At 41.0% G+C, this 27,119-nt stretch overlaps 1 protein-coding gene and 1 pseudogene across 5 annotated transcripts; one reads left to right on the top strand and one right to left on the bottom strand.

Annotated features, from left to right (window-relative positions):
- The first annotated feature begins 1,611 nt into the window (after positions 1-1,611).
- Positions 1,612-24,986, top strand: LOC113924431 (cytochrome P450 4V2). 5 transcript variants are annotated; one of them, XR_003520681.2, is made up of 13 exons: positions 1,612-1,738; positions 2,522-2,630; positions 7,129-7,241; positions 8,669-8,754; positions 9,755-9,945; positions 10,348-10,417; positions 11,921-12,047; positions 13,788-13,970; positions 16,881-16,983; positions 21,078-21,212; positions 21,305-21,484; positions 22,665-23,844; positions 24,074-24,986. XR_003520681.2 is itself a non-coding variant. In XM_027598275.2 (11 exons), exons 1-11 carry the CDS (start codon positions 2,417-2,419, stop codon positions 22,835-22,837), a joined length of 1,575 nt encoding a protein of 524 aa, XP_027454076.1. In that variant the 5' UTR covers positions 2,282-2,416; the 3' UTR covers positions 22,838-24,986. The 5 variants fall into 5 exon arrangements, 1 of the variants encoding a protein (XP_027454076.1); XR_003520680.2 differs by lacking the exon at positions 1,612-1,738 and having other exon boundaries at positions 2,282-2,630; positions 22,665-22,872; positions 23,797-23,844; XR_003520679.2 differs by lacking the exon at positions 1,612-1,738 and having other exon boundaries at positions 2,282-2,630; positions 22,665-23,172; positions 23,797-23,844.
- Positions 19,754-20,827, bottom strand: LOC113924432 (annotated as a pseudogene).
- Positions 24,987-27,119: the final 2,133 nt, after the last annotated feature.

Here is a 27,119-nt window from a genome sequence, read left to right as displayed (position 1 = left end):
CCCAGGCGCCCTAAATAAATACATTTTCTTAAGGTCTTAACGTGATTAAATAATATAGAAGTGAGTAGAAGACAAGAATATAGACGTGACTAAAAGACAAAAAGACAAAAGACAACTTATAGTGTAAGTCCTTCTCCATTCCCACTCCATAGAATTGATCAGCATTTTTCTTTCTAGACATTCGTTTAGCTGTAGAGAAAGAAACTTTTTCTCCCAAAGATGACACGGCATTATATATTCAGTTCTGCAATATATATTGCAGTTATATAAAGATGTCATGCATTATATATTCAGTTCTGCAAGTTGTTTATTAGTTTTCCACTTAGTATTTCATGAGCCTCTTTCCACACTGGTACTTAACAGATGACTTAAAAAAAAAAAAAAAATCAGTTGGAGAAAAGCCCTAGGCAGTGTTTCTCTCTACTTCAAAGAGGCCCTGTAAATGCCTGTGTGAAACCTATACAATAGCTGCAGATAAAACTAATCTAATTAAGCAAAGTAGGAATCCAGAGCATGTCTAAACTTACCAGCTTCCTTGACACTTTTGCTATAGTTTAGGGACCTGCTACCAGGAGAGGGGCACTCCCAGCCCAAGCCCTTAAACAAACGGAGGGTTCTAGAGGGGACGGGGGTTGGAGGATGGGTTAGCCTGGTGATGGGTTTTAAAGAGGGCACGTACTGCACGGAGCACTGGGTGTTACACGCAAACAATGAATCATGGAACACTACATCAAAAACTAATGATGTAATGTATGGTGATTAACATAACAGAATAAAAAAAATTTTTAAAAAGACTCTATATGAAAAAAAAGGGGGGGAAACCTCATCGGAAATGGAGCGGGAGGCCAGCCGGGCTCTCGCACCCTACCATTCATCCTCAATTGCAGACCCAACACAAAGAGAGGTACTCGCAAGTGATACTACTTTACTATCCCAGGAGGGAGGGAGAAAAGTTTTTCTCCTCCCCTAGCAACAGCACAGCCAATGAAAGACTGTCACAGTTCAGCCAATGAGAAGCCACTACCCTTGGAACTCCCACATTAGCCAATGGACTTTTTGTTTCTAACACACTCCCAATTCCCTCCTTCCTCTATAAAAGAGGGATTTTTTTTCTTCTTCGTTCTCTGGGCTTGTCGATGGTTTTGCTGTCTTTCGTATGCCTCAAATTGCAGTTCTCTGCTACAACCAAGTATACTTCCCATGTTTGCGGGTAAAATAACTGACAGTTTTATTTTTAGGGTTAAGGCACGATTGAGGTAGCCCAGGCTGAGAAAAAGAGGGAAATTGGGAGTTAGGGAACACAACCCTTGGGCAGAATTCCAGCATCCTTGTCACTGTCCTTTTCCTTCTGCAGGCTCAGTGATTGGTCTTCATTCTCTTTTGGGATTACGTCATAATTACTGTCTCCTTAACAAAACCTCCTTTCCCAGCTTCTCTGATTTCCACTTCTTTCAAAGGCGGTGACCTTTTCCCTGACTTGTTCTTTTAGGTGCTGGCTTTTCAGGGTCCCAAGAATATTTTGGAAAATATTTGGATCACAGCAACCCAGCTTTCCCTTCTCAATCAGGCACCTGAGGCAAACTGAAAACGGGTGCTTCTACGGTTGTTTTGTCCCTAAAACTCCCGTAGATCAGAGTAGATCGTGCTCTGAATGATGCAGAAGCTGGGTGCAATCCCGGGGACAGGCAGCCAGTCCTAACAGAGTGGAACGCTGCAGGGTTGTGCAAGGAAGCATGAGGTTAGAGACCCTGCCGGCGGGGAAGGGGGGAACAAAAAAAAAAAAAAAAAGCTCCTAAGGTTGAATTTCAAACCAGATACCTCTTTATTTCAATTTTTACACATATTGGTGTCTTCTAGCTGGAGTTCTCCTGTGACCAGCATCATGATGGACCTAAAACCCAAAGCTCAGCCCACCTGGGCCACGCGCGGCTGCCTCAAATTTCACTCTCATTCTCCTCCCACTTCACTTAAGTGCCTCCATTTACATTCAGCAACACTCTATGGAACCCCGAAGCTGTTTTCCCGGGTCTTTTGGTTTCTGCTTGACCAAATAAAGAGGCCCGTGTGCATTACGTAGGTTTTTGCCGAGCACAGTAACGACCCCAGCGGTGCTTTTCCTGGAGCCTGCGAGGCTCCCGCCTAGTCCCGAGGCCCAGGGCGGCCCCTGCAGCGGGAAGCCTGGGTCTCGGGGTCCCCGTTTCAGGGAGGCCAGGCCTGGGCCTGTCCGCGGTGGGAGGAGGAGGAGGGAGTGAGCGGGCCGGGCGCCACCTCTTACCCCTTGGGGCGCGCTGGCATCCCTGCGGAGTCCCGGAACTCCTCCCAGGACCAGCGTCCTTGACCTCCAGGGGCCGGACCAGCACCCCGCCACTGCCCTCCGGGCAGTCTCGATCCCTGTGCGGAGCAGACCGCTGGCGCGATGCTGGCGCTGTGGCTGGTACACTGGGGGCCGAAGCTGCTGATGTGGGGCGCGCTGAGCGCCATCTCGGTGGGGGGCGCCACCCTAATCCTGAACCTCCTGCAGATGCTGGCTAGCTACGCGCGGAAATGGCAGCAGATGAGGCCCCTCCCCACGTTACCCGGCGCCTACCCGTTCGTGGGACACTCGCTGTGGATGAAGCCGGACGGGAGAGGTAAGGGACCGCGCCCAGGCCCGCCAGCTGCCCCCCGGGCGGTCGGGGGGCTCCCTGCCGGCGGGGCCGCGCCTGGCAGGAAGCCCCAGGGTGCGGGACCTCCTCGGGGCCTCAGCCGGCTCTGCACCTTCTCCCCGCGCGCCCGCCTTCTCGGCAGCCGAGAGCACCTCTGCTTGCGGTCCTGCTTGTTAGGAGAAAGAAGAACCTGTCACCCGCTGGAGAGTGGATTCCCAGTTCTATCCAGTTTGCCCTGTGACACCTGATCAAATTGTTAGGGCACCCTGTTTCACGTGAACTTCTTCTTTATGCATAGGCTAGAACGCAGTATTTCTAAACTCTTGTTCTGCCTTTTCTCTTCTTTCTCACTTCCTAGCTACTCCTGTCTCGAAACACTGCCAGTCTTGTCTCTTGTCTGTTAAAGCCTGAAGGGCAGAAACTTCCCTGGAACTGGGCAAGTAGCTTAAAACAGTACCATCATTCTCCATCCACCCACCGCCCTCTGGAAAATCAGGCTAGGGATTGATGTGAGACTTCTCTCCCTCCCCACATCACAAGACTCGACCACAACTTTCTTTTTCGACCTTCTTATTTCAGTCCTTTTAAGGAGGTTACATAATAACAGTTAACTATGAGGGCAGGGCCTTCTGGCAAACTTACACGGCATGTTTTAAAGGCCTTAGTTATTAAATAGTGAATTGTTTTCTACCGATATCTTTTTGAAGAGATTGATTTATGCTTTGTTGATGAGAAAGCAAACACACACACACACACACACACACACACACACACACAAAACACAACACTTTAAGTTAGAAAGCTCTCAAAAGTACCTGGTATTTACAGTTTCCCATTGGGGACAGTGCATTAGATCTTAGCACTTCACTTCATTTTAATGGGTGTATACGTTGGGATACCCAGAGCTGAAAAAATTTGCACAAAATGAAGTATTCTAAAATAAGCCTAGGGCCACAACCTTTAGTTTCACATCAGATTAATTATAAATAACAGTTTTACAAGTTGAACATTAGCTCCAAAGCTTGAGGCATTCTTTTTCAGCTCTGACCCCCCCACCCACCCCCAAAAGGCTGTCATTTCAACTTCACAGAAATAGACAAGGCCTCATGGGGGAGTGTTTATCAAAATATTGAAAATGTTTTCTAGCAGAAGAAATCCAAGTTAACTTTTCATCACCTAAACACCAGTGTGACTAATGTTACAAGTGATCCAATAATGCATTTAGATACATGAAAACCATGTTTGTAAAAATTATCTTGGTTGATATTAAAACCAGAGCTAACCTCTCCTTCTACCCTGAGGCCTTATAGCATTAAAAAATAATTGTGTACAAGTATTAATCTCCCACCCCCAAAAAGAAATAACATGCTTTAAAAAATCTCATCATATTCTTTTGGGAAATTTTTTTAAGAATTGAAATCTCCAGTAAATGAGACCTGTTTCAAAATAGACGGTGAGTTGATTGGAATATTTAAAATAATTCTCCCTGGAGTTACTTTCTGGGTGAAGAGAATGACAATATACTGGCTTTTAAAAAGGGACTTTTTAATCCAGCAAGTACTGGATTTTGGCATCAGGCAAAGCTCTGCTCACTTTAAATTTGAGAAGTTGTTTCAAACTCTCTAAAAGGAAGAGAGCAAGAGAAGAAAAAGGAACAGAGAAGAACTACAACAACAGCCAGAAAACACTGAACAAAATGGCAGTATCAATAATTAAATGTAAATGGACTGAATTCTCCAACCAAAAGACATGGTGTGGCTGAATGCATAGAAAAACAAGACCTATCTATATGCTGCATATAAGAGACTCACTTTAGACCCAAGGACACACACAGACCAAACATGAAGCGATAGAAAAAAGATGTTTCATGCAAATGGAAACCAAGAGAAAGCTGGGAAGCTGTACTTCTACCAAGCAAAATAGACTTTAAGACAAAGATTAATAAAAAACCAAGAGGGCATTCCATAATGATAAAGGGGTCAATCCAACAAGAAGATGTAACATTTATAAATATATATACACCTAACAGACGAGCACCAAAATATATAAGGCAAATAAATATGAAAGCTAAGTTAGAGGGGCTTTTTTTAAACCCTTTACTTGTAAACGTAACTGTATGACAGAGTTATTTTAAGGAGTAAATTTAATGCATGGTGTTTCTAGATCACTGTCTAGAACTTGGTTAGAGTAAGTTCCTTAATTTTCAATCAAACATGGAGCCCCGCCTTGTACCCAACATTGAGCTAAACAAAGTGGTTGATGTAGGATTATTCTAAGATATAGTCCCTGTTCTCAGTGACCTTGTCTCTTGGGCAGGAGGCTATGCTTTTGATTTGTGGCCACTGTCCAAATTCTGGCTTCAATAATCTCACCTGGAGTTCTGCAGTTGACCTTTCATTAGCCTTTCAAACCAATCTCTTGCTTTTTAGTCCATTGTCAACACATGCCTTTTCCAACTGTTCTCTGATATTGGACCCGATACCGTCAAACCACGGGCTCACACTTTCCTGTCTCCTCTGTCAGATCAGACCAAGGCAGCTGGTGATTATCACAAAGCGTGGTATTTTGACACTGTTGATTTGACCCAGCTCTTTTCATAGAAACTTTGACAACTGTTTGGACCAGGAGACATTTTGAAGCAATAGGGTGTAATGGTTAAGATGGCACATTGTAGGATCTTAACTGCCTTAAGTACAAAGCCAGATTCTGTCATTTACTAGCTCTGTGATATTGGGCAAGTTACTTAGCTGTGCACAGTTTCCTCAATTGGGACAATAATAGTAGTGCCTTTCCTCTAACTGTGGTGAGGCATAAAAGACAATGTCCCAAGAACCTTAACACTAGCTCTGACATATAATAACTTGCTGCAGTAAATGAACATGACATAATGGATGTTAGCTATTTTAGGATGATTATTACCGGTTTTGATGTGCCGAAATATGCACTTTTAAAAAAAATCATTAGTGTTTATTTAGCATTATATGTCATGGACATCCGTGAGCCTTAGCTCCTCTCCTACTGCATTTTGTGCAGCCTGCCCTGATGGGTGAAGCTTACTGATGAATGAGGAGCAGAGATGGGCTAAGCATGTACACATATTGGCATTGAAAAAGAGCTGAAAAGTTGAATGGTTCATTTTTTATGCCACGTCCATTTGTCCTTGGTGCCCAAATATCTATGTCAAAATAGCTCTGTCAAAAATCTTAAGTACCGTATTAGTAGCCTCACAGTGGGGTTGGAATTAGCCTTGCTGTTGTTAATCAGGCATTCCCTTTGTCCAGAAGAAGCCCTGAATTCCCATATGCCTACCAACTAGCCTGCCCCTCCCCACCCCTTCCTACCTAGATTTTCCCAGCAGTTTCTGCCCCATTTCCTGACATGTAATCAATTCCCCAGCTGGGACTCAAATCCTCCCTTAACTTCATCTTGTTCGACTTGTGTTCTGAAAGCATGTCTAACCTTTGCCATGTCTTTTCTTTGAGGTCTGGACCCTGTATATTAATTCTTTAGTCACTGGCTACTGTCCTTTGTTTCTACCCAGATGACATTCATCAATATGGCATTTCCTCACAGAGAGTTTTGTCATGGCTTGATCTCTCATAATGCCATACTGCATTCCCCAGAGGGGGACCTCATGGATTGCAACATGAAAAGTGTTGACTCCCAAGTTTTCCACACTACTTTGATGCTGCAGTTGGGATTGTCATCATTTCCCCACACCTAAAACAAGGGCCTGCCATATTGCACAGCCAATGCCCCTAACCCTAGCAGCATTGAATCCCAGCCTTTTCCCCACCCTCAGTGGCCTCAGTATAGCCAGGTGATCTCACCACATTAGTGTTATTGTCCTAAAATGTGACTCCAGTCATTCTAGTCCTCATCAGAAACTTCCAATTACTCCTTACAGTGTATAAAAGAAAATCAAACCCTCCAACACTCCAATCTCCTGTTCCAATGGTATCACCCCATCTTATGCTTTGGCTGCACCTTTGGGGAATTTCCAGACCTCCGTGCTTCTGCTCTGCTGTTTCTGCTGCTTGGCTTACATTCTGTAAGCCCCTGTTTCCCCTTTTCTGCCTATAAAAATACAACTCATTTTTTAATGCTCAAATGCCATCTCCTTCATGAAATTTTTTCAGCCCTCTCAATGAGAATCAATAACTCCTCAGAGCAGAACTTGTCTTTTAGCAACCATGTCATTTTCTCTGGTGTTACAAAAGTGACCATCTTCCATGGTTAGAAGATCCTTGAGAGTAGGGTTTGGGTCCTTTGGAGGTGCATGTTGCTTGGATGTTATCTTACTCATAATTAAATTACCCTCCCCATTCAGTCATGTCATTAAATAGGGACTGTGTAGTTTACCTTGAAGATGTGAGAGATGTGGGAAATATGAAGTGACTTGCCCGAAGTAAATAAAAAACAAAACAAAACAACAACTCAAAAGACACAAGAAACTCATTGAAAATTAAATATTTTCTCCCAGAATTTTTTCAGCAGATCATTTGTTACAGCGAAGAATACCGACATCAACCACTAGTGAAACTCTGGCTTGGGCCCATACCAATAGTGGCCATTTATAATGCAGAAAGTGTAGAGGTGAGTGCACGGTCAATATGACCACTATTCCACTGCATGTCTGATGGTGTGAGAATCTCATCAGAATAAATATAGCAACAGTGTTCTTATATTTAATTGAATTCAGTATATTCAGCGTTTCATTACATATTTTTGGCTATGTGGGTGCCATTTAATGCTTTCCAGATATTGTCTAAATCCTGGGGCGGGTAGCAGCCTCTGGACAAAGCAGCCTCTGTATACATTTGTTATCAGATCCAAGATATTTGTTCTCCTTTTTTTTTTTTTGGAAAATCTGCATAAGGATATAGTTTTGTAGAACCATAAATAGATTATTCCGTAAGGTGAACACACATGTTATCTGCCAGGCACTGTTTCAGGAGTCCAAAAATGTAAGACTAATAAAGTATGAGTGTTTTTCTCAAGGTGATCAGAGCTTCAGATCTGTTACAAATTTATTATTCCAAGTTAATTTTCTTAAAAAAGAATGCTCCCCTGATATCGATAGGGTAGATATCATTGATCCATGCTGTTGAGATAGCTGCTCAAAAAGATTCTATACCTTTTACTTAACATTATGACACCAGGGAGATTATCTTGTGGTTTGATGAGAAAAGGATTTGGGTCAGGGAGTAAGAATTGGATAAACAGAGCTTCTTGGAACAAAATTAAACATAACTTCCTAGGCAATAATGCTGGGATATTTCTTAGTTATTGCAGTGAAGATGTTGACTTTCTCTGTACCACACTGTAGCAGCCTGGTTCAGAATAGATAGTGAGGAGACAGGTGCAGGATTTCAGCCACTGCTGACTTGGTATGAGCAGGTCTGGTGTGTGTGTGAGAGATCTGTCCAGAGTGCAGGACTGGAGTTAGGAGCCTGGGGAGCATTTTGTGCTCAGACCTAAATACTCATCCCCTCTCCTCCACTTGGATTCTAGGTGATCTGATCACATTCATGGCTTTCAGTGTTACTCACATGCTGGAGATACTCAAATGTGTACTTCTAGGTCAAGTCTTTATCCTGAGCATCATTCCTGTTTCAGACCATAGCAACTTGAATGTCTCCAAGTCAATGTGCCCCAAAATGAACTTGTGATTTCCATCTCCCTGGACATGGTCATCCTTGGATTCATTTATCTTCTCTCTCCTGCTCTCCCACCCTCAATAAATGACTCCACTTGGCTCCTAGTTCACGGTAGGATCCAGGGCATCATCTTGGACATTTTCCTTTTTCTCAACTCCATCTAGTCCCAAGACTGAATGACAGTTCTATGTTCAAAACTCTACCTGACTTTCTTTAAGGCACAGAAATAAAAATGAATCACAGAGAAATAATAGTTATAAGATGTTCCTTTAAAAAGTAGTGGTCTAGCCAGGTAGAATTCAACTTAGAGTTGAAATTGTTTTGATGTCTATATATCTCTCAATTTTTTTTTCTCTTTCCAAGGTAATTTTAACTAGTTCAAGGCAAATTGACAAATCCTATATGTACAAGTTCCTGGAACCATGGCTTGGCCTAGGACTTCTTACAAGGTATGTCAGTGTAGATTTGTAAAGCTGTCTCATAGAAACAGTTACTTCAGTAGGTAACATGTTATGTCAGGAATGGCCACAAAGTAGTTCTCCTGTCTGCAAGACTGTGCTACCAGGAAGTAGGGGAGAAAGCTGGAAGGAAAGGTCTGGAGAACAATGGGCTCTGACAGACAGGAGTCCAGGGTGTATGGTAATCTCCAGCCACGGGACTCAATAATGATGATGACCAATGTTTCAAGAAGAGTCAGGTCCTGGTATATGAATGGAGTAAAGCAAAGAAGAACTTGGGGCAGGCAGATCTTGAAAATCTAGTGAAAAAGGCAGTCATCTCCAGCAAAGTATATGGAGCACAAAATCTCAGTCCGGAAATAGGACCCCATCCTCTGAGAGAGGGCCTGCCAAGAAAAAGGCAGGACCCTCGTGGGGTCTGTGGAGAATATGAAGATAGTAGAGATCAAAGTAGAATCATAGACCATAGGGATCATCTGAGGACTGAGGTTTTAGTAGAGGGGGGAAAAATAAATTTTAGAAACCCGGAGCTTGGAAATTTAGAAATATTCTTAAATTTTTCAATTTTTATGAGTGCCCCTTTAAATTTTAGTAACATAGAATAATATCTAGTGGCACCTGGATGGCTCAGTTGTTAAGCATCTGCCTTCGATTCAGGTCATGATCCCAGGGTCCTGGGATCGAGCCCCACATCGGGCTCCCTGCTCCGCGGGAAGCCTTCTTCTCCCTCTCCCACTCCCCCTGCTTGTGTTCGCTCTCTCGCTGTGTATCTCTCTCTGTCAAATAAATAAACAAAATCTTTTAAAAAAAAAGAATAATATCTAAACTATCCACATTCTGTAGCTATCTATGAATCTTCGTCATTCTGACCAACACATTTGAGAATCTATAGGTTAAGCTCTTTATGAGTAGAGTTTTGTTGACTTGGCTAAATTTGTACTTTGTTTCTGATGTTGCTTCTCTTGTTTGTAACCATGTATTGTGTTTCTAGTACTGGAAACAAATGGCGATCTAGGAGAAAAATGTTAACACCCACTTTCCATTTTACAATTCTGGAAGATTTCTTAGATGTCATGAATGAACAAGCAAATATATTGGTTAACAAGCTGGAAAAACATGTTAACCAAGAAGCATTTAACTGCTTTTTTTACATCACTCTTTGTACCTTAGATATAATTTGTGGTAAGTCTCACTGATTTGTTCCTAAAGTTACGGTGTAGAGATAGGATGGCCCAAACAGAAAATAATATTCCAGTGGGTAGGTGACTGAGGGGATCTGGAAGGGATACCGGGCTTTTCAGGGTGGTCTTACTGCTCAGCCCCCTAGGAAGCAGCAGCCGCTGGGAGGGCTTTGAGCAAAACAGTCACGGAGCCAACATGCCCAGGAAGGCAGAGGGAAGAAGGAGCGGGAACAGGGAGTCGAATATACAGGAGAAGAAGCAAAAGGGGGAGAGAACAATTTTAAAATCTCTGAGGACAGAAACAGGACTTATATCTTTTTTTTTTTTTAAGTGTTTGCCATTGGAAAATAAACAGAGGCTATGCGCTCGAACTGAATGGTTGCTTCTTGCCTGTGTTTTGCAGAAACAGCTATGGGGAAGAATATTGGTGCTCAAAGAAACGATGATTCCAAATATGTCCGTGCAGTTTATAGGTAAATGAAGTCCTTTTAATTATCTTTAGAATGGTTACTGATTAGGGCTTAAAAAATTATAACTAATAATTTGTGGGTATCTTTTTCATTGTTTCAAAATGAAACTTTATACTGAAATGGACCTAGTCATTTAAGTATGTATTGGGCCAGTAGCGGAATGGTTTTGTAAATCATGACACACCCAGATTATGCCATAATTTAAAATGATTCTATTATAATATATTGAAAGATTATATTATGATGCTAAGTGATAAAGATAAAACAAGTTTTTTAGTATGATTACCACTAGGTATAAAAAAATTATTTATAGAAAGAAAAAACTAGAAGATATTATACCAAAATCTTAGCTATGGTTATTATTGTTTTGTGTGTGTGCTTCTCTTTCTTACACTGTTTTGTTGTTGTTGTTGTTCATTCTCCTTTCCCATAGTTTCTGCTCCAAGTATGTATTATTTTTTAATTGAAATAATCAATTTTACTTTAAAAATGGCTGGCAAGTATTCAACTATTAAGAGTCAGGGCCAGGATTTGAATTAATGTTTCCTATCTTTAAGTTCACTGCTCATTTCATTTTATTTTTGTAAGTATTTACTGAGCATCTGTCACCTGCCATTCATGGCCCTAGGTGCTGACTAGTTTTATAGCAGCACACAAACAGCAAGAATAGCAGGGAGACACACATGGAAACAAATAAATGCAAACATAAATTCTAATAATTGCTTAGAAAGAAAAGATCAAGTTGACATGAGAAGGAAAACGGGGTGGCACCTAGATGGCTCAGGCCATTAAGTCTCCAACTCTTCATTGAGGCTCAGGTCATGATCTCAGGGTTGTGAGATCAAGCCCCTCGTGGGGCTCTGTGCTGAGCATGGAGCCTGCTTGGGATTCTCTCTCTCCCTCTGCCCCTCTGCTTGAGGGACATGTTCTATGGATGGTGGTCAGGATACATATCTCTGAAGAACTGGTGTCTAAGCCAGTCTCAAAGGAGGAGGATCGGTTGAGGTCTTACTTTTTTATCACTGGAAATGACAAGGGAGGTACTCGGGACAGCTGTGCGACCAATGAGTATCTGGCGAGCACTTCTTTTTGGAAGAGGGCAACCACTTGTATTCTGTCACTCCAGAGGAGTGATCAAGCTAATGAGTGGATATTAAAAAGAGGCAGATTTCATCCCAACGTGTGATTCGAGAGCCACAGCAGCCTTGGGAGGTCAAGAACTCTTTCTGAAGAAACAGAAGCACACATCAGATGGCCATCTAGTAAAGATGTTCTATAACGAATTCTTCCTTCTGCTAAGGAAACCATTACAATTTTAAGCTTCATTGGATATGTAAAAGTCCATGCATTCATTGTTGAGTATAAAACACGGGTCTCTTAGTAGCTTCTAAGACAAATCATCCTCATTTCCAGATATTACCCTTGTTGAGAGCAGGCACCAAACAGGTGCTAAAGAAATACATTTTCCCCCATGTATCAGCTAATGTATTTTTATCCTCTGTATAGAATAAGTGATATGATACATCAGAGAATGAAGAGGCCCTGGCTCTGGCTTGATTTTTTATTTCTTATGTTTAAAGAAGGACGGGAATACAAAAGGAGCCTAGAGATCCTACATAATTTTACCAATAATGTAAGTCCTCAGTTTATTTTTTTATTGTGGTAAAATATACCTAATATAAAAATTTGCCATTATAGCCATTTTAAATGTCCAACTTGGTGGCATTAAATACATTCACAATGCTATGCAGCCATCACCAGTCTCCATTTCCAGAACTTTTTAAAATCCCTGACTTTTATGTTTTGTGAATGAATATACCCGGTGTAGGACCATGGAGCCTGTGCCTCATAAAATTTGAATTGAATGATGGAAAAAAGTAGGCAAGATGATTACATTTCAACTATGTACTTAGTAAATATTAATTAAGCACTTGTTAAGTGGCAAATGTACTATCAAGTGTTAGAAATATAGTAATGAGTAGGACGTGTATGTTCCCTACTCTAAAAAGGTTCACTTAGCAAAGGAGGTTATCTATTAAAAAATGACGAAATGCAATATGAACTGTGAATATTTATTAACAAACAGGGTGCTGTGTTAAGAGAATAACAAGACGAGAATTATGAGGGACTTGTGGAAAATGTATGGAAAGACAGTAGTTTTCAAAGGCAAAGGGCCTTTATGCTAGTATTTCAACTTGGAAAAAATTAAAATTAACTGGATATTGCTATTTTATGTCCAGTTCAACGATAACAAAGAGATAGTGATGTTGTTTTGGATATAGGACGTCAGTCTGTGTTAAAGATGAATCTAGAGCGATCACCTGGCTTAGGAGACTTGCCAACAGTTTGTATTTTATGGGTATAATTGAGTTCTTCCTCAGTTTTCATGCATTAATATCAATATCAATAATTAATGAATTTCAAACTGGACGAACAGTATTATTCATTTAATAAATGTTGAAAATTGCATACTGAATGCGAGGCACCAGGGGTTCCATCAGGAGATCTTGCACTCAAAGGACTTAGGGTCTATTCATTCAAACCATTTAGTAGCAGGTTTGGTCAATTGCCTAATAGGAGAAAAAAAAGTTGAGTTGATGGGCTTTAATGCTTTCGTTCATTCAGCAAATAACGAGCGTTCTCAAAATGCCAGGCAGTGCTCTAGAGGTTGGAAATATATCAATGAACAAAGACAAATTTGCTACCATGTGGGTCATACATTTGAATTAGAAGAGAAGGGCACCAAATAGGAAGTATAACATCATGCCAGATAGCAAGGAAAATGGGAAAAAATAAAGCAGGCTTGGGAAGATAGTGCTAGAGACTAGCATCACAGGGATCAGGGAAGCTCTTTCTGATAGTGTGACAATAAGCAGAGACTTGAAAGAAAGGAAGGAGCCAGCCCTGAGGAGGAAGGAGTAGTCTCAGCAGAAGGAACAGCAAGCAAACAGGTGAACTGACCGGCAAATTGCTATTTCTTTTTTCCAATATGACATGTAATTAGAGCGATGTGTAGTCTACTATATAAGGATTGCATTCTCTCCAGCACCTATACTTTTATCTTGTTGGCTCATTCAGCTCTCTAGAGATGATTATGCTATACCCCATGGAAAGACTGTAAAAATAGTGCTTGAAAATTCTGAAGTTGCCTGACATTAAATTCATTTTTAGAAGTCTTCTCAAATAATGCCCTAAAATTGAACAGGAGGCTTGACTATACTTTTACAAGAGCCTAAGTTATTGTTGCAATAGCAAGGATAGGAAAGTTTTAGAAAAAAAAATAAGCTAAAGAAGCTAGTATCTTTTCATAGGAAAGTGTATTTTTAGGTTATAATAAATTGCAGACAAAAGCATGTCATCGTTTAAATCATAGGTCATCACTGAACGGGCCAGTGAAATGAAGAGAGAAGAACCCGGAAGTGCTGACAAGGACTCTTCCTCCTCCAAAACTGAACGAAGGGCTTTTCTTGACTTGCTTTTAAATGTGACTGATGATGAAGGGAACAAGCTAAGTTATGAAGATGTTCGAGAAGAAGTTGACACCTTCATGTTTGAGGTATTCTATGTCATCATGTTATTTTCAGATATCACTAAATTTCAGTTATTTTTTAGAATCTTTAATATTATTTTTTAAGTTTAATGAAATTTTATTTATTTATTTTAAAGATTTATTTATTTTAGAGAGGGGGGAGGGGCAGAGGGAGAGAGAGAATCCCAAGCAGACTCCCCACTGAGCACGGAGCCCCATATGGTTTTCGATCCCACAGCCCTGAGATCATGACCTGAGCCAAAACCAAGAGTCGGACGCTTAACTGACTGTGCCACCCAGGCGCCCCTTAATGAAATTTTAAAGTAGCTTAATATAACTAAGGAAGAGTTATTAGATAAGCATTAAAGATTATAAAATTTAAGAACCTAATAAAGTATCAGATCAATTTCCTTGTTCAGAAAATCTTTGATTCATGGTGGGTACAGTGTAGACACATTTTTTTTTTTTTTCCCCTCAAGAAAACCTAAGGTCTGTCAGGCTTTTCCAAGCAGAAGAGCAGCCAGAAATTACTGTCAGTCTCTATATCGCTTCACGCTTCCTTTTAATCTCTAAAACCCATGAGTCTCTTTTTTTCACTAGCTTCTTTTAAAGAAGACTGTTTTCTTTCTGCCTCTACCAATGAGTACTTAGCTACTACTACGAGCTGCCCTAACTAAAGAAGAAAGCAAGAGCCCTCCCATAGAGAATTTAACCAGTTTGTAAATCTGAAAAGATTTCTGGTCTTCAAATAATAATAGCAATAATAAAAGATGCAGTTTTTACAGAGATAATTCTAACTAACTATATTAAATATTACAAGGAGTGAGTCTGTCAATGTATGGATTGCCAAGTAAAGAAATGCTTTTTTTAAGCACCACATGGTAATATTTTGGAAGTGGAGGAAAACAAAAGGCATCAGTGGTTTTCGGCGGCTCGGCGGCTCAGCATATGCTCAGTGGTGTGTTAACTGCTCTGCCTAGAGCCGTCTGGGTGTGATGCTAGTGCTCCTCTGTCCGATCTTCCTGAGGGAGGACAGTCTGCGTGCTGGAGAGGGAAGCAGGCGGTGTTGAATGTCCATTGACTTGGGTTCTCCTCCTGGTTCATACTGGCCATATGAGATGCTTCCAGTCATCCCTGATCTCTGTCACAGCTTTCCTGAGTAAAATAGAGAGATGACCTAGAGCAGTGATTTCAAACTTCTTTTTTAAGCAGAGCACTTTATTGAAAAGAAATGTTATGCAGAAATTGGACATCTACTTAGCTAAAAAATGGAGAGGGGTTCAGCATGTGGTCTCTGGGGCCAAGTCCCAGCCATACCCTGTCCTGGAGGTGTGACCTTGGGCACCTTATCCAGCCTTTCTGGGCTTCAGCGTCCTCATTGTCAGATGACGGGCCTCACAGATTAGATTAATAATTTTTAAATTGTCCCAAGAGGGGCACCTGGGTGGCTCAGTCCGGTCATGATCCCAGGGTCCTGGGATCGAGTCCCGCATCGGGCTCCCTGCTTAGTGGGGAGTCTGCTTCTCCCTCTCCCTCTAGTGTTTCCCTCACTTGTGCTCTCTGGCTCTCTCTCTGTCAAATTAAAAAAAAAAAAAAAGTAAAGTGTCCTGAGAATTGTGCCTGACACATAGGAAGTATGTAGCAGATATTGGCTGTTATTCAATGTTGAAGGGGAGAGACCCTCTCACATCTCCACCCTGTATACACACACACACACACACACACACACACACACACACACGTGCATCCACACACACTGACACACACACATACACTGTCATCCATGCACCTATACCTACACATACATACATATATATGGCACGCACACATCCATCTCCCACCAGTGACCTCTCACACTCATGAAAACAACCAGACCAATGAATGATCTCTTTCTTCCAGTTTTAACATTCTTTGAAATCCTGAGTTTTTTTCTTTTTTGCATTGAATAGGAGGTATGCCCCCGACTGTAATAGTGAGACCTCCTCCCTAAGGTGGATGTGCCCTGCCTTTCATTGCCTGGCTGCCAGCCACTAGATACGCAGGTTTTTGCCCCTGCCCTAGCCCCGCGGTGCTCTCCTGTAAATTCCGTGCTTTGTTTTGCTTCATCCAGCTTTCTCTGGGTAGCAGACTAAATGAAATAGGACATTCAGCCTCAGTATTTTATCTCAAAAATGTGAATAACAGTATCAAGTATTTTGTGACGTTTTTGTGAAGAACAATTGTGTTAGTTTCTGCCAAAGTACTTAGTGTTTTTCCTAGAACTCAGCACATATTAGAATGAAGATGTTTATCAACTTCTTGCTGTGGAGAATGCTCAGAACTCCCTGGTGTCCAGCATCGACAGGTAAAGCCTACCTTGCAAAGGAGGGGAAAGTGGAGAAGTACAGATCTGGCAAGCTGGCTCACAAAAATCAGACTCTTCCCTCTTTATTTTTTTTTAAGATTTTATTTATTTATTTGAAAGAGAGCACGAGCACGGGCAGGGGGAGCAGCAGGCAGAGGGAGAAGCAGACTCCCAGCTGAGGAGGGAGCCCGATGGGGGGCCTGATCCCAGGACCCCAGGATCACAACCTGAGCCGAAGGCAGATGCTTAACAACTGAGCCACCCAGATGCCCCTGGACTTTTCCCCCTTTAAAACTGCCTGGTGCACGCTGTCCTTGGAATGCCCCTTTATTGGCACAGCCGAGCCACCTCTCACCAAGTAGAAAGCTCCATGTAGCGGTGAAATGTCTCTCTAAGCATGAACCTCCACCTTGAAGGGATTATTTTATATGTTTGCTTCTTACCAAGGTGAGATACTGTGTGCAATTAATTTGTGATGTTCTGGAGTCACACTGCAGCTGTCAAATCCAGAGACAGTTCAAAACAGAGTCATCATTCCTGACCTTTTCAATACAACTCTGCTTCTTAAGCCATGTTTCTTCTCACATTTGTAGGGCCATGATACGACAGCAGCAGCAATAAGCTGGTCCTTGTATCTATTGGGTTCTTACCCAGAAGCCCAGAAACAGGTGGACAGTGAACTGGAAGAAGTGTTTGGTATGTTTGGCCCCATCATTAGCTGCTCCATGGGTCCCAAGTCCACTGAAACCAATGCCATTCATGCTCATCGAGGATGTGCAGTAGGACCTGTTGTAGAGACACTGTCATAAGCAGGAAAGCTCCCATGTGGGACCCCTTCCAGTACTGGAGTCTTTGCAAGGCCTCTTCTGCTCACTCACAGGCATTTGCTACCTGCCTGGCATGTGACTGCATTGGGCTAGATGCTGGGGTTGCACAAATAAATGCTGTATCTCCAAGGACCTCACTGCTTAGTAGATGAGCCAGCCATTGTGCATGAAGCATGGAGTCCTGGCTATGCACTTGAGTGATATGGAGAAGGTGCTCTTTGGGAGCAGGGAGGAACAGGTGATGTTAGTTAGAGGGCGTCCAGGAAAGCTGTTCCATACTGGATTGCATCCGGCCACAAATGGGAGGAGAGGTAGGGTCTGCTAGCGGACATAAATTTCTATTATACAACCAGCAATCTGCTTGTAGAGCTAGTTATACAAGGTATAGGACTATAGGTAAGGAGTCCTAGGCTGAAGCCAATAGGGATGTCATCAGAGGCCCAGTCTTGCTCGTTTTTCTCTCTGTTCTTCACCATTGTGGCTTTCATCTTCTTGATTGTTGTTCTAGGTCTCATGTTTGTCTTCAAGACAAGAGGAAAGGGGAAGGGGGAATGAAGGATGTATTCGTTTCCTGGGGCTTCTATAACAAATTCTATAAGCTGGGTGGCTTAAAACAACAGATATGTATTCTTTCACAGTTCTGGACACCAGAAATCCAAAATCATTATTGCTGAGCCTAAATCGATGTGCTGACAGGTTGTTCTCCTTCTGGAAGCCTCAGAGGAATCTGTTCCTTCTCACTTCTGGTGCCTGCCAGCATTCCTTGGTTTATGGTCCATCTCTCAAATCTCTGCCTCTATTCACAGCACCTTCTCTTCTCTCTCTCTCTCTCTCTCTGTGTGTGAGAGAGAAAGCGCTCTCTTCCTCTCTCTTATAAAGACATTTGTGATGACATTCAGAGCCCACCTGTATAAACCAGGATAATCTCCCCATTTTAGATCATTAACTGAATCAAATCTGCAAAGACACCCTTTTCCCATATAAGGGAACATTTACAGGTCCTGGGGATTAGTACTTGAGATATGTAGGGGCCATTGCCAGCTGACCACAAGGGGCCACACATTGTGCCATCACTTTTATCCTTTGTTTAATCACACATCACGTGGCTCCCAAAGCTGGGAGGAGAAAATGAAAGATTTGGGTCAGCCAACCAACAAAGTGTATCTGACGCAGTTGCATAGAGAAAAGAACTAGGAAAGGAAAAATGAAGATAAAAGGAGAGGGCAGGCATTCTAGAATGAGGAGAACAGATGGACAGTGACACAGAAATGGAAACATTTGGAGGACAGTAGTAAATAGTGAGGGGCAGCTAGAATTTAGAACATATACTGGAACGTATTGAAAGCTGAGGTTGGACAAGTAGTTTATGTGTTGAGGTTGGACAAGTGTTCATGTGGTGTGAGGACTGGAATTTCATATCAAGAGGGAAGACTTTATTTTGTGGAATGGAGACAATCTAAACTTACTGGCTCTGTTTCTATAGTCATTTTATTTTTTTTCTGTATTGATTTTAATTTCTCTCATATTGCCTGTGGTGAGTTAATTTGGTCTTTGAAAAGCTGACACATTATTTTGGGATACGTTCACATTTTGTATCCTCTACAATGTGTAGCTCATTGCTGGTCTCACAAATACTTTTTGATCTCACCTAATTAAAACACCATTATTCTAGATGCTTTATTCTGCTCCTTCTTGTGTTTTCTATGATGGTATGGTGCCTCACTTTTTCTTCTATCCCCAGTATTAGCTCTAAAATTTCATGAGCAACTAATCTTTGGACATTGAGTTGCAAGTATTAATTCCTCTTGTTACACATAAAATTAACCATTTATTTGTGTATGTTTAGTTGTATTGTAACAAAGCAACTTGTAACTGATCATCCTTTTCCCCCAAAACAAAAATTTTTTTTAAATAAACAGGAAAATAATTACAATAGAGAATGTCAATTCCAGATAAGGTCTTACAGGCTCGCTGTGTCTCCCATCGAGTGGTAAGGCTCAAGTCACGAGGAGAGAATTTTATTTCTAAAGTGTCATCCTAAACTGCAAGGATGCCCATTAAACATCATAATTAAACATGCCAAAGGAGAAACCATGTTGTCAAGATGCCCACTTCACCTGCCCAAGCATCTCTAAACCACCCTTCCCTGATCTTCTAGAAACCCATTTAAAAATAAATAAATAAAAGTACAAGAAAGTAGACAGATACATATTGGTAAATGCTAACTGTCCATATTCATGTAAAGACACAGTGTAATCTCTGAGCCCAATATTGAGGGAAAGGAGAAGAGTTAGAATTCTGTGCACTACCACACGGGGACCAAGCACTCCCCAGCTTCTAGCAGAGCTAAGGGAGCAGAAGCATTATTTTTTGTTTTTGTTTTTGTTTTGTTTTGTTTTGTTTTTGTTTTTTTGGTCCCCCACAGAGCACAAGAGTGTTGTTTATATGAAGTTTTGGTTGAGACAGAAAGGGATAAAAATGAATTTGGAATAGAAAAGGGTAGAGTTTCTCTTCCCAATGTATTGTGCTCAAGGTATTACCCTCCCCCCCGCCCCCAAATAAGTTGAGAACCATGGTGTAAAGGAGAGAAGAGAGGTTTCAAGAACAGCATGACTGAGCACAAGGGGACGGGAGAAAATTAAAACAAGAAGATTGGAATCCATCAGTCTTCCATTTGTCATCTCCTCCACCATCTTTTCCTCCCTCCCCTACTTCCTCATCTTCTCCTTCATTCTCATTCTCTCCATTAGTATATCTTCTCCTCCTCCATCCCCTTCTTCATCATCCATGTCAGGAACTAAGTGGTACTGTCGTGGATTTGGCCAAATACCATCTTGGATGTCCTCTCCTAACTCATCTGTACCTGCATAAGAAGGGTCAGTAAACCAGAGAAAGCAGCTCTCTGGTTCCTCATGCTCCCTCTTCCTGCTGGCTTTATTTTGCATTTGACTTGAGCATCTCATCAAATCCTTTCGATTTCCATTTGATCTCAGTAGGCTTTGAAGATGGATCACATTCTCATCCAGATGAAATTCTTTGGAGAGAACTTTATTTTTGAAGGAAGGGTTGTTTTTTTTTTATCAAAATGAATATCTATTCTATAACCTCATTTAATACTTCAAATTTGGTCACTTTGACTCTGGTCAGATAATGCAGTGCCTCTTCATCTTCCTCCCCAAGTAATGGGGTGGCTGACAGATGCTGTGACCCCAGAATTTGGGATTTAGGTGATCAGTTCCAACCTCCTTTGAAAACATGGTTGGGGTGGTTTGTTATATTTCTGTTATCCCTTCAACATTCTTCACTGGCTTTTTCCTCAGGTCCATCTATTTCATTTTGTACTTCATCGGTATGTTCAGTTGCTCCTTGCTGTTCTTTTCCTTCCTGTGGCACATCCAGAGAGGGTGAGGTTGATGTCTCCTCTGGCCTGGAGGCAGGAGGCAATCTTAGTGTCTTTGTCTGACACAGGAACGAAAAGTGTTTAGGGGCCATGTTGGGGGGAGAGTCCAAGAATCTGACCCAAGAGAAGATGCACATCTGGAAGCTCTGAGAACTCAAATTAACCATTTTAAAGTGTATGATTTAGTACATTCGCAGTGTTGTGCAACCATTACTCCATCTAATTCCAAAACATTTTCAGCACCCCGAAAGGTAACCCCGTACTGTTAATCAGCCATACCCCATTCCCTCTTCCTCCAGCCCCCAGCAACCACTAATTTACTCTCTGTCTCTATGGATTTACCTGTTCTGAGAACTTCCTATGAATGGAAGCATACTATGCATGACCTTTTGTGTCTGGTTTCTTTCACTTAACACATCTCATTTTATCATGTATAATATTAGAAATCCTACTTTGGCTGTAGGTATTTAACATTTGGTGCTTTGATTAATTCCTCTTTGATGTCCCATTCCCCAAGCCCATAGAGTTCTTTCATTGTCATCTCATGTATTTCCTTTAACCAGGGAAGTCTGATCATCCTGCTGCCTTAGAGGACCTGAAGAAACTCAGATACTTGGAATGTGTCATTAAGGAGAGCCTTCGCCTTTTTCCTTCTGTTCCTTTATTTGCCCGTAATCTTACTGAAGATTGTGAAGTTGGTAAGAACTCTGTAATCAGGAGAGTAGGGAGAATGGATTTTTTAATGTCCATCTTATTCCATTCTTATGACATATTGCCTACCTCTTGACAGGGGGTTACAAAATTGTGCAAGGCTCTCAAGCCATCATCATTCCCTATGCACTGCATAGAGATCCAAGATACTTCCCAAATCCTGAGGAGTTCCAGCCCGAGCGGTTCCTTCCTGAGAATTTGCAAGGACGCCATCCATACGCATACGTGCCCTTCTCTGCTGGACCCAGAAACTGTATAGGTTTGTATCCATCAGAATTGGTTTCACCTTTCCAGCCCACATGGTAGTGGGTTTTTCAGAATAATTTCTTTGAGATGTAGTGTCTCATAGGCAACAGTCTTAAAAAACTGGTTTCCTTTCTCCTCCCCCTCACTATACATTACTATTCCAAAAAAGACTGTCATAAGGATTAATTTTCTAGGACTGCCATTACAAAATACTACCAGCTGGTGTGGCTTAAACAACAGATAATCATTTTCTCATATTCTGTAAGCTGGAATTCTGAAATCGAGGGGTCAGCAGGGTGGGTTTCTTCTGAGGCCTTTCTAAAGCTCGGTTTATAGATGGTCATCTCCCCGTATCTCCACGGGGTCTTTCCTGTGTGTTTCGTGTCCTCATTTCTTCTTAAAAAAAAAAAAAAAAAACCCACCAGTCAGATTGGATTAGGGTCCATCCATATAACCTCATTTTAAGTTAATTAACCTCTATAAAAATCCTATCTGCAAAAACAGTCACATTCTGAGGTACAAGGGTTAGGGCTTCAACATATGAATATGGGGGGACACAGTTCAGCCCATAACATAAAGCACAATCAGTTACATGCTGATTTTGGATCAAAATAGAATATATTTTATATAGTAGAAAACTTATTTGTAGTGATTAGCTGTATTCAACCTAATATCTGTGTTTGTTGCTTTTAAGAATTGCATCTTGCAAGATGAAAACATAGAAGACTTACCATATGGACAGCTGAAGTACTTAAAACAAAATGAATGCACATCACCATGCATTATAAACGCTTTGGCTTTAGGATCTCTAGCATTTTATCATCCATGTAAACGCAGGTGTTAGTAAAATGAGGTCAGATTTAAATGGATGAATCTGAAGCATATTTACTGTAGTAAATTAAAGGCCCAATAAGAAAGCCATCTAAAGTAGTGATTCTCATGCTTCAATGACCAGAATTCTTCTGGGTTATTGCTCAAACACAGATACCTACCCTACCCCAACTATTTGGATGCACTGGGTAGGAGCAGAGAAGGGAACTGAAGAATCTTCATTTTTAACAAACATCCCAAGTGATTCTGATTGTCCCTACTGTGAAAATATAAAATCGCTTGCTTCCTCTAACAGGACCTATGATTTCTCAGATTTGAGATATATGTATAATTAAAGTAATGCTATTTACATTAATTTGAAGGTCAAAGGTTTGCCATAATGGAAGAAAAGGCCATTCTTTCCTGCATCCTGAGGCATTTTTGGGTAGAATCCAACCAGAAAAGAGAAGAGCTTGGTCTAGCAGGAGAGTTGATTCTTCGTCCAACTAATGGCATCTGGATCAAGTTGAAGAGGAGAAATGCGGATGAATCCTAACCATATAATTGGACTGTGCCTTTGTCATGTAAAAGGTCTTTCTTGAAGGAAACTGGATTTATAATTTCTAGATCAGAGTTCAATACTCTTAGTCCCTAGACCTATTTCTTTCTTGTCCCTGCTTACGTTGCAGTCAAGTCCACCAAAGAGTTTTATATTTTCATCACCACCATAGATCTTACCCTTGGTTTTGATCCCAAAAGTAGAGTTAACTGATGATGGCACCCAAATAAACATAGGACAAGTTTTTCAACAGAGGGATCCACTGACCAACTCAATTTCAATTGGCACATCCAAAGGATATAATTTAATTAAAGTTCCAGAATTTTTTTAAGGTATTCTTATTGACTGGGGAACATATATATGCATGTACACCTATGCATTTACTTTGAAAAGGGTGATTAATTAAGTACTTAGACATAAGAAGCTTAAGTTTTTAAATTATATGAGTGGCATCAATTATGAGAAGAATTATTATTACAGCACTTTTTGGATTTTATCACCTAGAGTAGATAATTTGTAAGTTGACTCATAGGTTCTCTTCCTATTTCCCTTTTGACTAAGTCCTTATAGCCATGACTTCATTATTCATAGTATCACAACTACCCTTATATATCATATAAGGTTGGGAAAGATTCCTCTTGGTAATAACCAATCCCCTACATTGTGTCAGGGTTGAGTAATGGCTTTTGGAGCTGGACGGTCCTTATTGCGTATCTAGTTGTACTCCCTTTTATTAGAAGAAGGGAATGAGGTCAATGAGAAGGTAAGTTTCTGCCCAGAGTCATGCCACTAGTGGGCGATAGGGCTGGGCATAGAGGCCTGTACTCTGTCTCTCTCCACTCCCGGTGCGATAGGCTTCACTATGTCTGCTTTTACTTTATTGGAACTCAGGTGTGTAACTAGATGTGTCATTACAACACAGATTTTCTGCCTCTAATTTTGGATATTTCTTCTAGAATTCTTCCATTGTTAAAGGAAAAGAGAAGCCGTTCACCTCTATTTAGGTAACTATATTTAGTATTTAGGTTACTATGTTTAGTAACCAGTAATATCTCACTTAGTTTAGGGTTAGGCGAGTAAATTCAATCCTCCAGAACATACCTATCGAGCTGTTAACTGACATACATTCTCTGAATTTTAATTCCATAGGTAGTATCTCTACTCCCTCACTCAGTGACTTTAAAAACCAACTTTTAATAAACTTAATAACATTGTTTTTTCAATACTCCCAAGGCAATAGCAGATAGAAGCAACGAATTAAGAAGATGGAATTTCTATTCTTCAATGGATATCAGAGGAAGAGATTACAGAACCAAAGCCGTTTGCAAGCACTTCAGGCTGAGTCATTTAGGGCAGGGTCAGAAGCTCTACCCACGTTACAATCCCAAGAAACCCTGGTGCAGACAACCCAGTTGCTAAGTTGATGAGAAGAAGTCAAGGAAGTATATGATACAATTGAAAAAGAGGGGCGCCTGGGTGGCTCAGATGGTTAAGCGTCTGCCTTCGGCTCAGGTCATGATCCCAGGGTCCTGGGATCGAGTCCCGCATCGGGCTCCCTGCTCCTTGGGAGCCTGCTTCTCCCTCTGCTTCTCTCTCTCTCTGCTCCTCTGTCTCTCATGAATAAATAACTAAAATCTTAAAAAAAAAAAAAAAAAAAAAAAGAAAAAGAGTCCCATCATATGCTTACCTTTGTTATCTAAAAAGTGGATATAGGCAGAAAATCTTATTCCCAGATGACTATAGATAATCAAAGTTTTATTCTTGGAAAGTAGCATTATTTCTCAATTTTATGCATTTAGATATAAAACTTGTGTGATTTTTTCCTTCCTTTCCTTTTCTTCCCCCTTTTCTTTTTTTAGTGACCCTAAATTAGATGTAAAATTAAAGTAAAACATTTTTTAATGTTACCTTTTGGCCTAAGGTCTTCATGTGGCCCCAGAATAATTTGTTATTTGTGTTTTAATTGGAAATTCTCTTAACCGTGTTAGAGGTGGAATTGAGAAATTATGTTATAGTCTGTGGTATCAAAATGCAGATGCTGGCTTTTAGTTTTTTTTAATAAGAGGATGATCTAGTATCTGTGACCCTGTTACCTGTCTTACTACTGCTTGACAGAGGTATTGCAAGAAAAATAAATTACATTTTAATCATAGATGCTACATTTTATTCTAAGAATCGATGTCAGTTTGAAATATAGATAGGTTTAAAGGCAAATTAGTGGGTGACCAATTCATAATGAGTAATAAAGGAAATAGCACGTTTGAGCTGATGTCAACAGTGCTACTCAGATTTTCTAACAAAATGTTCCTTGTACCCTTGTCATAGACTGATTTTGAGTTTTCCTGACTCTGAATAATTAACCAGAGGAGACATAGAAATACCAGCACATTTTGCTCACCTGGGAATTCACAGAGGCCTGGGAACCAGCAAAACTATCAGCATCATTGGATCTCAGGCATTTATAGTCTAGAAACCTTCCCAGTGAACTGATTGATGTTCTATTCATTGTCACAGACAACGAAAGAATGTCAGTTTTTGGACCAAGTGACCTGTCTCACAGTGAAAGAGATGCTGTGCAAAAAAAAAAAAAAAAAAAAAAAAGTCAATTTTTACCCTGAAATATATCTGGAAGACAAAAATGTTTTTCTTTTCAGCATGTAATGAGATGCTGGTAGGCACATGACAAATTTTTTAGTCTGTCTGGAAACTTCCCCCCCTTTTTTAAGGAACAGCACCCTCTTTATCTTTGGAACAATCCCATGATAAATACCTCCCCCCTTTTTCTTCCGTGTCTCACCCTTTTGCTTCCCCAACACGCACACTGTAAATATACGCAGTTTTAGTTGATGATGCCATGTTCTTAGGCAATCTTGTTCTCTTAAGTTGATTGACCCAAGCAGGGGCCAACTCTGATTCTGCCCTTGGGAATCAGTGGAGGTTTTAAGTTGTGAGACTGGAGATCAACTGATGGTTGAGCCTCTGGAGCAGCCACTAGGAGATGGGAAGAAGGTGATGGGTAAAGAAGAAGCAGAGGAAAGAAATGGAGAGAATCCTGGAGGGTCCACATCCTGTGTTCCAGATGATGCTGAAGCTCACCTGCATGCCTGCCCTGTGCACTGTTGAGTTGTTCTCTACCCTGGAGCCCAAGGGCCAGGATGTTGTCATTTTGCTTAGGTTGATTGTCCCTCATTTCTAACCCAAAGCAATTTAGTATGTGTCAGCTCAGCTATGGGATGAAGGAAGTTGCTCTATTCTTTGGACATGATCTTAGATTTTCATCCTCTTTCCTTTGTGCTGTTCAATACTTCCCCAGGCTGGATAATATCAGCCAATAACATATGTCTGCTAGTCATTTACATGTGATAGAATTTTTAAAAATTAAGATTTAACTGACATTATATTAGTTTCAGGTGTATAACACCATGATTTGATGTTTGTGTGTATGTGAAAGGATAAATGCAATACCATTTGAGGAAATACAGGGTTTCCATCTTTTCTAGATGATAGGAAAATGAAAAGTCCAGTGCTTAATTTTAGAATACAGCTGGGATTAGCCTAACACAAGAGTCTGGTTTCTTAGCTCCCTCCTGATGTATTCCCCAGACTAGTTCATCATTATTTCTTGCTTTAATTAAACCAGATTCACCCCAGTTTTCATTCTGGCTAGCTGTATTCCAAATTCCGGGGACAAATCTCTCATCTGTAATTACTACGAATGGACTGTGTATTCTCTCCTCTGCTTCTTGTGCAGACATTCACCAAACGGGAGTATTTCTTTGGACCTTTTACATTGAATTCAATTTCTAAATTTACTCCTAGCCTGCAGCTGTTCCTCCCCCTGCTGTCTTGATCCCATGAGATACCTTGTGGCACCTCCTTTTTCCTTCCCATCACTTCCTGCCTCCTCCTCCCCAGAATTGTCTTTTGGTTGCAGTTCACATGAGTCCTTTCCTGTCTTTTCTGGTATTCGCCAACGTAGGTCTTGTGGAAATTAAGGCTGTACTCAAACTCCTATTTCTATATCAAAAACTTATGATAGCTTTTAACTCAAAAGAAAAATCGTTACTGTATGTAGGCATGATTATCTTATTTCTAGAATGTTTTAAACTTATTTTTGAACGCTATACATAGTTTAAAAATATGTGTTTTAGCTGAATGGTAAAGGATGTGTCAGCACAGACCTGCTTCCTGGACACTCCCAGGGCGGAGGCTTACCTCTCTTTCACCATAGTGTACTCTTGGCCTCCTTTCTTGCTCAAGTCCAATCGCCAGTTTGAAG

This window comes from Zalophus californianus, chromosome 2 (genome assembly GCF_009762305.2).
Source record: "Zalophus californianus isolate mZalCal1 chromosome 2, mZalCal1.pri.v2, whole genome shotgun sequence".
NCBI classification, from domain to species: Eukaryota; Metazoa; Chordata; class Mammalia; order Carnivora; family Otariidae; genus Zalophus; species Zalophus californianus.
Note: the sequence above shows the minus strand (reverse complement) of the source record. Positions and strands in the feature narration are given on the sequence as shown.